This window comes from Carassius auratus, chromosome 4, assembly GCF_003368295.1.
Source record: "Carassius auratus strain Wakin chromosome 4, ASM336829v1, whole genome shotgun sequence".
NCBI classification, from domain to species: domain Eukaryota; kingdom Metazoa; phylum Chordata; class Actinopteri; order Cypriniformes; family Cyprinidae; genus Carassius; species Carassius auratus.
The window spans coordinates 326,326-338,020 of record NC_039246.1 but is presented as its reverse complement, the minus strand read 5'-3'; the positions used below and the strand labels follow the sequence as shown (position 1 = coordinate 338,020).

At 35.4% G+C, this 11,695-nt stretch overlaps 1 protein-coding gene across 1 annotated transcript; it reads right to left on the bottom strand.

Annotated features, from left to right (window-relative positions):
* Window positions 1–2,007: 2,007 nt before the first annotated feature.
* LOC113067094 (gastrula zinc finger protein XlCGF49.1-like) lies at window positions 2,008–11,298 on the bottom strand. Its single transcript, XM_026239344.1, has 4 exons — window positions 11,223–11,298; window positions 6,883–7,021; window positions 3,968–4,245; window positions 2,008–2,820 (listed from the first exon to the last, which is right to left on the bottom strand). The coding sequence occupies exons 3-4, from the start codon at window positions 4,050–4,052 to the stop codon at window positions 2,141–2,143; spliced, it is 765 nt and encodes a 254-aa protein (XP_026095129.1). The 5' UTR covers window positions 4,053–4,245; window positions 6,883–7,021; window positions 11,223–11,298; the 3' UTR covers window positions 2,008–2,140.
* Window positions 11,299–11,695: the final 397 nt, after the last annotated feature.

The window sequence follows — 11,695 nt, the reverse complement described above, 5'->3', positions numbered from 1 at the left end:
ACATTATGTTTGTAACACACTGAAGTAGGAAACTGTTAGAATTAGAGCACTTTCAGCTGTGAGTCCCATAATGGGGGTTCAGGTTAACAGGTTAATGGAGGCCAGCTGGTAAGAGCTGTGTGGGAAAACCTCACTCCCCTGACCTCAAGAGGCATACTAGCTAGTGTTCATTTCATGAACGATTATGTTGTAAAATGTTCGCTGACAAGCTTTTTTCTCATGACTAAGATGGGATGACAGTAAGGTCAATAAATGACAAATAAGACTATATGAGTTTGCACAGAATAAAATGTATTCAAAAAGATAAAAACTTTACCAAAAACCTTTTTTTTTTGTCAAAAAGGTAGACAAAATGTTATTGCAGACTGCTCTACACACCTCTACTACACAAGATTTCATTGCGGTTGCCAGATATTAAGAGCTACAAACCCAAAATCAGAGCTTCGCTGTTAAACTCATACGTTTTCTGCCAGCTGTTATTTGCCTATTTTAAGCAATCTGGCAACCACGTGCACACGCTTGCTCCTAATTGCAATTCAATTCAATTCAAGTTTATTTCTATAATGCTTTTTACAATACAAATCATTGCAAAGCAACTTTAGCATCTTCTGAGGTTCTCTGAGGGGTTGGCATCATCTCTTCTCAGGTGTTCTGGATCCAGACTGGAGCTTGTTTAAATCATATATAAATCCAGTGGCAAAACAGAGAAACAAATAGAGACATCATCAGCGTAGCTGCTGCTCTTTCAAACTAAAATGTATTACCCAAGCTAAAGAATAAGAATGCGTATTTGATGAGATAAAATTAAAGCGCCATTCAGCCAGGCAGTGTTCTGTCGAGATCTTAACTAACATATTTTCCGGACTATAAGTCACACTTTTTTCATAGTTTGGCTGGTCCTGCGACTTATAGTCAGGTACGACTTATTTATCAAAATTAATTTGACATGAACCAAGAGAAATTATCCAAAAGAAAACATTACCATCTAAACATGCAAGAGGGCGCTCTATGCTGCTCAGTTCTTGGTTCTAAATAAATGTGACATAGTCCGATGCGACTTATAGTCCGAAAAATATGGTATATTGTTTACGATTGTGATCGCCGAATAAAAACACTTTGCTGTTTTTTCAATAGAGAAATAGACCATTGCAATTATGGAATTAGTGGAATTACTAGGAATTTCACTTTTATAATATTTGTTTGTTTTAGCTGTTTGCATTATGTAGACAGAAAGATTACGTAAGTCTTTGGTGTTGATTTATATAATAAAAAGCCTATAATAAATCAGAATACTAGATTAGGTAAAATACACCACGTATGTGTCCACATTCTGTTGATTTGTGCTAACTGGAGAATGTAATACCTCAAATACAAAAGAACATTTCTCAAAGACAACAATAATTAAAATTATAGTTTTAGAAGTTGTTAGTGTAGTTTGAAGATAAAAAAAACCCCTGTCCAAGCACAATGTTCTCCGCCAATCCACTTCTCACATGCATCCACAGCATTTGGTGTGGTTTTGCGGCTATCAGTTTTTGCAGCTATCAGCAGAAACAAAAGCTGCTGCTGTCTTTATCTTTTTCCATTGTCTCAGTTCACATTCATGTGTGAATATATTTGATCCATTTGATCAAAAGAAAAACCCATGAATATATCTGTCCATTGACCCCCCCACCCTTGAGAAAATTTAAACCGAGTGGGTTAAAAGTGGACAAAAGAGAGTTGTACGGAGACAGTACATTTGTGATCCTATCAACCAAACAAGGCCTATATCCACTGCTTGAGTATTTTGAACCATATCAGGGGTGCTTCTGCAAGTCATTCTACAGTGAGGCACAGTCAAGACTTATCTCTGGATTTAATACATGATTCCTGAGATGTGTCCTTTTCTGAAAAAGGAAAACTGTTTTTTCATATGTGAAAACTCATGTGGTACTTAAGGGCTTCTTAATGTCTGAAACTTTTTCCGCAGTGACCACATATAAATGGCTTCTCTCCAGTGTGAACTCTCATGTGCCTGTTAAGGCTTGCTTTCTGGTTTAAACATTTGAAACATTGTTGGCAGGTAAAAGGCTTCTCTCCAGAGTGAATTCTCATGTGGTCTTCAAAGTGTTGTTTCTGACCGACACACTTTCCACACTCAGGACATGTGTAGGGTTCTCATGTGTCTGTTAAAGCTTCCTTTCTGAGTGAAACTATTTCCACACAGAGGGCAAATATAAGGCTTCTTTCCAGTGTGAATTCTCATGTGTTTTCCAAGGGTTCCAGGATCAGTGAAACTCTTTCCACACTGAGGGCAAATATGAGGCCTCTCTCCGGTGTGAATTCTATTATGTCTTCTAAGAGTTGATGTTTGACCGAAACACTTTCCACAGTGTTGGCAGACACAAGGCTTCTCTCCAGTGTGAATTCTCATGTGTTTTACAAGGTTTCCAGGATCAGTGAAACTCTTTCCACACTGAGGGCAAATATGAGGCCTTTCTCCAGTGTGAATTCTGGTATGTCTTAAAAGAGTTGATGTTTGACCGAAACACTTTCCACAGTGTTGGCAGACACAAGGCTTTTCTCCAGTGTGAATTCTAATGTGGTTTCTAAGAGTTATTTTTTTATTGAAACACTTTCCACAGTGTTGGCAGGCATAAGGCTTCTCTCCAGTGTGAACTCTCATGTGTATTTTAAAATCGTTTTTACTTGAAGTTATTTCAGTCTGTGAGCCACTAAAAGATTTTTCTTTAGATATAAAATCATGCTGATTCTTAAATTGATTTTTCTCTTCCATTTCTTTTAGTTCTTGACTCTCCTCTTTCAGCACCATCAAGTCTAAGATGAAAAAAGACAAAAATGTAAGATGTTTGAGATGCAGTTTGACAAATGTTTGTATACATGACAAACCAATGATGTCATGCTAGAAGGCAGAACCTAAAGGGAAAGGTCAAAGCAATGCAAATACTCTCTCACTGATTTTAATTATTGGGTGAACTAACACTTTAAACTTTCAGCATTGTAAGTTTACACATTGTTTATTCAGAAACAGAAACATTACACACTAACTAAAGTTATCAAAGCTAAATCACAATTAACCACCCCTTTAATTGCATGTGCATTTCATTTTATTTAAACTTAAAGTAAATTTAAAGATCCAGATTCCAGATTTATATCTGAGGTTAAAGTTATGGTGCAACAGGATTTAATCTTAAATATAATGTAAATCTAGGATCAAATTGATTAGTTTAATGTAAACCTGCTTTTGGTTTAAAGGTTTGCACAACAGAATTATTAGATAAATCATTTAATCTAGATTTAAAATGATTCCTTGCTAAATGTAACGTTAATCTGAGGTGGGCGAGCAGCAATATTGATCCAATAATGAATTGTTTCTTTCACCAAATGTGCATTGTACTCCCTGTTTAAAAGGCACTTAGTTTTATGTCACTTTTATTTCTTTCAGGAAAAATGTACGAATTCACGTGATGTAAATAAAATCTGCATGGCACACATAGCCACTAAATTTACTAACAACTATGCACATTAAAATTTTACATTCAACAACATTTATTTACATATATTTGACAATCTGAATATCAAATGTTTAGCTGTTTTTTTCCCCTATAAAATGAAATCCCAGGCATCCCTGATATCCCAAGCAAAAATTATAAAATACATACCCCATGATAGGACAGCTAGGAGAACAGCTTTAACTGTCTAAACGTTTTAACAATTAATACTACCAACATTATGCTATTATATAGTAAACAATCAGGCATTAAAACAGGTCTAAGAAATGTATATTGTTTATTGCAATTATTTATAGGACAACATATGGCACACCAAAAAGCCTACTGTTCACATGAGGCGTACCGCTCCATGTCATAAAAAAATTAATTAGGACGCTCATGACATTCTTCAAGACTATCATTTATTTCATTTAAAAAAAGATCAAATGAGTGAATTCAGAAAGAAAACTAACCTGTTTGTTCCTCGGTATCTTCTTCTTTAACTCTGAACGTTTCTTTAATCTTCACTTCCTCACTCTCCTCTTTAATAAACGCCATCTTTATAATCGTGTGTCACGTGAATCTCAGCTGTTTCAGCAGGAGTTTTTCTGTGCGTTTAGACACTTTGTCCTGTTGAGGTGAGAATAATAATAATAAAAAAAAAACTAAGTCTCTGGTTGTGTTTCAATAAGCTCCCTGGTTCAGTTGTCAGCACACTTGTGAGGAGTCAGTCAGAGTGATTGGTGATGGCCTGAAACACAAAAACAACAAAAACTAGCACTCAGAACACTTTTGTATTAAGTTTTCTATTTGGTATTTTCTGATTTGTAGGCTATTATTCAAGATTCAACTTTCATGAAAACATTTACAGTTGGTTTGTAGAACTATTTGTTACACTTTTGTATTTCTGGTTGCATTTGCACTGTTTTGAGCAGCAGGTGACATCACAGTGAGTTTAAAACCACCGATTGGCTGTCTAAATGAAAATCTATGATTAAAATGGTTAAAAAATGGACAAATTTATTGTAAATGAAAATTATTTAAATTTCCCCAGATTATCTTTATTGAAGGGCTCATATGATGCAATTTAAAGTTTTCTTTTTCTTTGAAGTGTTACAAGCTGTTGGTGAATCGATGAGATCCCTGAAGTTGTAAAGACTAAAGTCTCAAACCCAAAGAGATATTCTTTGTAAAAAATTGAGGCTCGTCCACACCCCCTTAAAACGCCTCATTTAAACACGCCCCCACGTCTATGTCACTGTATCGGAAGATTTGCATAACGCAGGCCAGATGTTCACACAGAAAGAAGGCATAACTTTTATTCTCATTGTTGCCACCGCCATGTTGTGGAGTCATTGTGTGTTTCTTTGTGAAAGCTAAGCTACTTTGTTTGGCCTTCCAAAAGAGGACACGACTAGAAAAGTGAGTTACATCCGCTTTGCTCTGATGTCATTCTGATGTGTGCCAAAGAAACTCTCGCGACAGCAAGGTGGATGTGTCGGATTGAGCAGTCGAGTGCATTTGTTCTCCACCGACTGCGCTGATCAAAAGCATGATGGGAAACGACGGACTGCGGACACAGCTTCATGCTCATTGGCTGAGAATGTCAACGGATACATTTTCGCTTTATTCTAAGAATTAGATTTCCCATTTCTTTATCTATATTTAAATGCGAACTAAACAAAAACAAAACACGCCTAGTGAAATTAAGAATTGGACATGTGTTTATTTTATTTTATTTTTCTCTTAATTAGATCTCTTCCTCGTTGTAATTTTCATTTTATTCTATCGTATGTTTGTGTAAAATTAATAAATCTTTCAATTAAAAATATACATGCACACAAATATCTATTAGACTGTTTAGCCATTATGCTTCATCTTTGTGTGGTTTCATCTGAGAAGTGTCAGGGTCTGGCTTAAAATAAGGGAAGAAATTCTGAAGAATTTTTGCTACAAAACAGCTTTGACTTGCATAGTATGGAAAAATGCTATGGACGTGATCTGCACATGATGACAAAACAGTGGTATTTCGATTACAACTACTTCATCTGCAATAAAAAACGTGAACAAGATCTCCTCCATTGCTGATGTTTGCAGTCGACAAAACAGCGAGAATCAGGAAGTGTACGACTTCAAAGGTCTTTTTTGACCCCTCCTCTTACTGCAGCCGCCTACTCTCGACTACATTTCAGGTGAGGCAAGGCGCATCTCAAACAAGCCTATTATAATCTGAATAGAGCGTTCACTGTGTGGGCGTGGTCATATCAGAAGATAATGAAGGGAGACGTGAAAAACGGACATTGCGTTGTTTTTCATATGGATTAGTTTATCACAGAATATTTGTTTTTTGGCAGCACTTGTTTAGTTTAAAAGTAGACATGTCAGGCTTTCTATAGATATCTCTCTCATGTCTTTTCATTTAATATTTAGGGAGTTACAGTTCATTTTAAGGACATGTTTGTAAATGTAGATCAGCGCAGACAAAGGCTGCAGAAAGCACAACTTGTTTGTTATCTTTATTTTATAAGTGCACAAAGTTTTGTTGTGAATTTGTCTGTATACAAGAAAAGTAGACCCTTTACAGATTCGAGTGATGTATTGCTCTTATCTATACGATCAAAACTGAAAGTGTAATTTAGGTTATTTTCCGGATTATCAGGAGAAAAACGCCTCATAACGCGCATACACGTTATCCGACTTCAGAGGGTCTATTAAACTATTGATGAGATTGCGTGTTCTTATCCTGAGAAGATGCTTCACTTAATTATTCACAACAGCATGTGTTGATCTTAAATCTTACATAAATGCTGCAGAATAAGCCTTAAATTATCAAAGCTGCAACCGCTCGTTCATATGTATGTTTTCGTTGAAGACTGCAATAATAAAGTACAGTAAATGGAAAATAATATTTGTTTTTTTATCTTAAACCGCAAACACATTGCTTTACATCAAATACAAAAATAATGTTGTTTTTAGCAATATTATATGACCCCTTCAAAACTAGAAGTATATAATCAGTGCTAAAATGTGATTAGAATATACACAAGTTACCTATTAAGCTGCTAGATTTCAATTATTGTAAAATTATTTATAAACGTCATTTTCCTCTTTATATCAGCTATCTATGAATAACAAACACACTTAAAATCAACAAATCTCTCATCTATAAGGACTGGATAGAAAGTTGATCTGGGTTTGATCTTAGTAATTTAAGTGGTAATGATCTTTATATGAGTAGTTTTGTATAAATTTGCTTTTGCAGTATAAATGTATATGGTAAATTGATTATTACAATTTCAGTTTCTTTAACTGGCAAAAAACATATACACATATTCAGTTAAAAAGTTAATCAAAAATGTCCAAAGACAGTAATTTGAAAACAAAATACCTGCAATATCCAGTTACACCTGAAGCAAACTCAGGAAAGAAGATCAGGAGACTGTGTGAATCTTCATCAGGATCTTGACTGAGATGGTGTCCACTAAAGCAGTGAATCTCTGAACCTTATACAGACTTCAGGAGGCCGTCTTTAGAACATAAAGGATGTAAACAGTATTTACCCAGATTTTCAGATACTCTAATCCAATCAGCATAACAATAACACTCATTATCACAGAGATCAGGGCCACTGCATTCACATTAAACTCAGTTATTGCAGCAACAAAGAGGCCAATTAAAGAACTGAGGCAGAAGCATCAACGGCCAATAAAAACAAAAGATGACACTTACCTTGATTGCACATTTGTATTTATACACTAAACCAAAACAAATTATTTTTATAATTTAAAAGGAATTGATCTTTCTGCTAATTTTCTAGGGCTACGCTTGAATTTTTACCAATATAATTATCTTTTACAGTAAATTTTGCCTTCCCCAGAACTTTTAATATTAACTAGGGTTGGGTACTGAAACCTGCATCTGTACTATGTAACTGGTATGAACCGAACCGAACCGAATCAGAACACAGGTTTCGGTGCTCGGATTTAGTTTGTCTCAGTTTCATCTGTTTCTTCATGTAATCACAGACAGATTTGATGATGTTGAGTTCAGATCTCGGTGTGGAGCACCGTCTGTTGTCAGATTGCTTGTGCGTTAAAAAATCTCACTAGATTATTATAAAAATGTATGGCAAAATTAATGTTTTAAACGTATCGATTTGGCACTAGTATTTGTAAAAAAAAACAATCTATACCCAACCCTAATAATAACTTCTTCTGTTGTTGTTTCTAGCTTTTTAAGGAGCATTATTACACAGTCTACACAAAGAGATCTACACAGAGCAGCTTAAGAACAAACATCTTCTGAAGGTACAGAATGAAATTCAGAAAACTGACTCTATGCTCTTGCATAACTTAAAAAATTAAGTTACGTAACTTAAAATTAAATATCATTAAATGTTATAAACCTGTTAAAAATATCAATGTTTTTGATTCCTGTTTTTCTTAAATATTGCAGCGTTTCCACTGACATTACCCAGAACAATTGTACCAGGAACTGTTTTCCCCCCAGGCCTTTTGCTTTCTGGGTTTCCACAGCGGTCAAAAGTACCATGAAGATTAGGCAAATAGTCTGGTGATGTCTGCGGCGTGTGCAATTCTCAATACAAAGTATGCAAATTTTGAATTTGCATCCACTGTTGTTTGATGTCCCGTGGATGGGACAACGCGGGTCTGGTATTCTGCAAACAGCAGCGTACTTGATCTTAAACTTGACTTGAACTTTAAGCAGACTTGATTTGATCAGTCAGCTTGCCTTGGCTACTGCAATTTCCTTCACTGTATATTTCCAATAAGACGAAATATATCAAACACCACTGCCTCCTTTCATTTTCATTTAAACATTAATAGCCGCAGAAATGTAGTTCAGGTAAATGTGTTGGCCTATATAGCCTACATTACAATGAAATAAAATATTATGTCAATTGCCTCTTTATTTTAATTTGAACATTTTAGAATTGAATATAAACCAAAGATTACCTGTAAGAATTACCCAAAACAAATGATTTATGTTTAACCACTAAAGAGACATCAAAGCCAGTGGCACATATCGGAAGGACTAGCCGAGGTGAGATTGCTTTCGGCGGATAGATGATCACTGATCTCCCGCTGATCGCGTGGAGCTGACTGTCTCCGAAATCAATGAAACACATTTTTAAAAAGGTGCTGTCTTTATAAATAAACCGCAGATTTCAGTTTTAAACAACTACATTCTCGCCTGAAATACTTTTAAAATGACACAATAACAGTAATATTTTGAAAATGATCCGAATGAATGGTGGTTGAAATCACAATGCTGCGTGAACTCAACCAATCAGGATGTTTAGCGCCCAAGTCCTGCCCCCGAAAGTTCCGGAACTTTGAAAAAGTACCACCTCGCCAGCAGGGAATTCTGAGGGGCATTTTTTTTTTTTTTTTACCGGGAACTGTATTTAGATTCTGGTTCCTGGGGTGGAAACACACTGAGTACCGGCCCAAAAGGATCTAGTTCCTGGGTAAAGTTCCTGCGATGGAAATGCTGATTATTAATGAACTAATATGCACCTCCAGTGAGTTTGGGTATAAATAAAGATGCATTAATTTCCAATTATATTAATTAAATTATTCATATAGATATGTAGATTTTTTATACATAAACAATTTGTATTTTCCTAAATACCTCCAAATAATACATATTTAATTTCTATATTCTATATCTAATATTTAAAACACAGACACATCAACAATTTGTTATTGCACAAAAAAAAAAATCTGTACCAAATTTCTGATTTGATATTTACTGTTTATTATTGTCAATGATATAATTACTGCAAAAGACACAATTAAATTGTAGCCTAAGAAATTGAACAGAAGGATAAATGGTCAATTCTAAATAAATCTCTTTTTCTTCAAGTGTGTATGAATACAAATGTAAAGTGAGACTGTCACCTTTTGTTTTAATCATAATCCTAACTTTACTAAGTATTGAGTAAAAAGAAAAGTCAAATCAAATGAATTACGTTTTTTTTTATAAAATTAAGTTAAATCAAAGCTTATCACAAAAGGTCAGTGAATCTCTGTGCCAGTAAACTGGATCTCAGATGACTCCACGAGAGGAAAGAAAAAATGGTTTACTGAAATGGTCTTAAAAAGCAGGATTTTGTTTTATTCCATTCCTTTAAACAATCTTAATTCATTTAAATTGTACTGATATTCACCATTATATGAAATTCAGAAACCACAAACAGAGCATGTCATCTTTGAGATTGTTATTATATGATTAAGTTGTCAAATGAGAGTGAGGAGTTGTCGTCATGGTACAGAGACATCATAGTCTCCGCCATTTTGGCAGGATGCCGGCGGCAAAACATGATTGTTTACATGTGTTGTTAACTTGGTAGTAGAGGAGGTTCTCACAATTCTGCACTGTTTTATCATGCCTGGAAGTCACTGCTGCATTAAAAACTGCTCCAGTACCTCTCACGATACATATGGAACACATAAGAACAATGGACAATGGAACACAGGTTTAAAGGTTATACCAAGAGCAAAACAGAGTTATTTTGGAGAAGCTCTCAGGCATCCAAAATATCGACCCATACGATCTCCCAGAAGCGGAATGGCACAGAGACCTGGACCATTTACCTCTATGCACATATATGGACATTGTGAATTATCTTGTTTTTTTGTGTAAATTACTACACAATGCAGGAGTTTAAAAGCCACAAGTCTTTGGAAAGTTATGAGGCTTTCTATGGTGGCTGGGAGCCTCCAGGTGGTGAAAACAGCGTTGTACTGGACAAATAAAGTTTATTCACTTGTGTTTTAGTGTGTTGTAATTACATTGCATTTAGCAGACACTGATTGAACAAAATGACAAAGCAATTAACTGTGACTGTTTTGTAAACACTAGATTGTAACGAGATATTTAATGTACACAAACGTTTCCAACATGTTTTGATGTAGGCTAAAGCTGTGTATGTTTAGGTATTTAGTTGTAATTTGATTGTAGCCCGAGGACACATATTGTACCAGGTTTTAGTGTTGGGGGCTGCAAAGTGGACAAACCAGTTCTGGGTTAGCTAGGGTAGTTAAATGTGTGATTGCATGATGTAAATGTCCTGGTTAGATTAAAGCCATTAACAGTGTGAATGCAAGGTGATTTACTCCAAAAACAAGATAATTCACAATGTCCATATGTGTGCACGGAGGTTAATGGTTCAGGTCTCTGTGCCACAGCAGGGAGCTCGTATGGGTCGATATTTTGGATGCCCGAGAGCTTCTCCAAATACCACTGTTTTGCGCTTGGTGTGAGCTTGTTCCTGTAAGTTCCCCTTTCTTTGGCCTTTTTTGTTTTGCATTGTTTTACTTTCTTCCTTTTGTTTCTCGTATTCGTATATCCGTCTCTGTCCCTGCCGAAATAATAAATGCACAAAATTAAAAAGCTCTGGAATGTTTAGTGGCGCTTCTGTGAAGTTCTGAAGGGGGGGCCTGATAGCGTCTCCTACCATCATGACCAACCGGCTCAGACCCCGCCCAAATCAACCCAAATCGGCACGTGACTCCTCACTCTCAATACACGTTTTTGTTTGTTGTGGGTGGCACTTTCTCCATTACTAAATGCTTTATTTTACTAACACTAAATATAGCTTTAGAGTGTTATATTTAAAAATTAATTTATTAAACATAGTTTGTGAAAACTATTTAATTCATGAAACAGTTTACATCGGTTTAAAAGCTTAAAACTACAAACCTTTCTTCAGACGAATCACAATATATGCAGGAGCACGGCGCAGCTTTATGATGTCACAGTGTCAGACCAAAATAAAAGTCCCGTTCATACAGTACTAAATAAAATCAGGAACTGGCATGGAAGTTTAGTATCACCGATTCTTGAGAAGTGAAAAAAAAACCTTGTACTTATACAAACATATAGGTTAATTTGTCTTAACTACTGAGCTATGCTTTTAAGAACAGTTAAGAGTCTTCTTTGACATTTCTACTACAGAAAACACAACTAATACATCTTTTATTCTGGCTGCCTTTAGATGTCTAACAATTATGTTTAACACATCTTAAATTGACATCTAAATAATGTCCAGAAAAGATGTATAAAAACACTTAAATTCTGGCTCCTGTCAGGACGTCTTCTGGATGTCTAACAATTACATTTGTAGCACATCTTTAATTTACGTCAGAATGAAAACAGTTGCTTTCACAGAAATA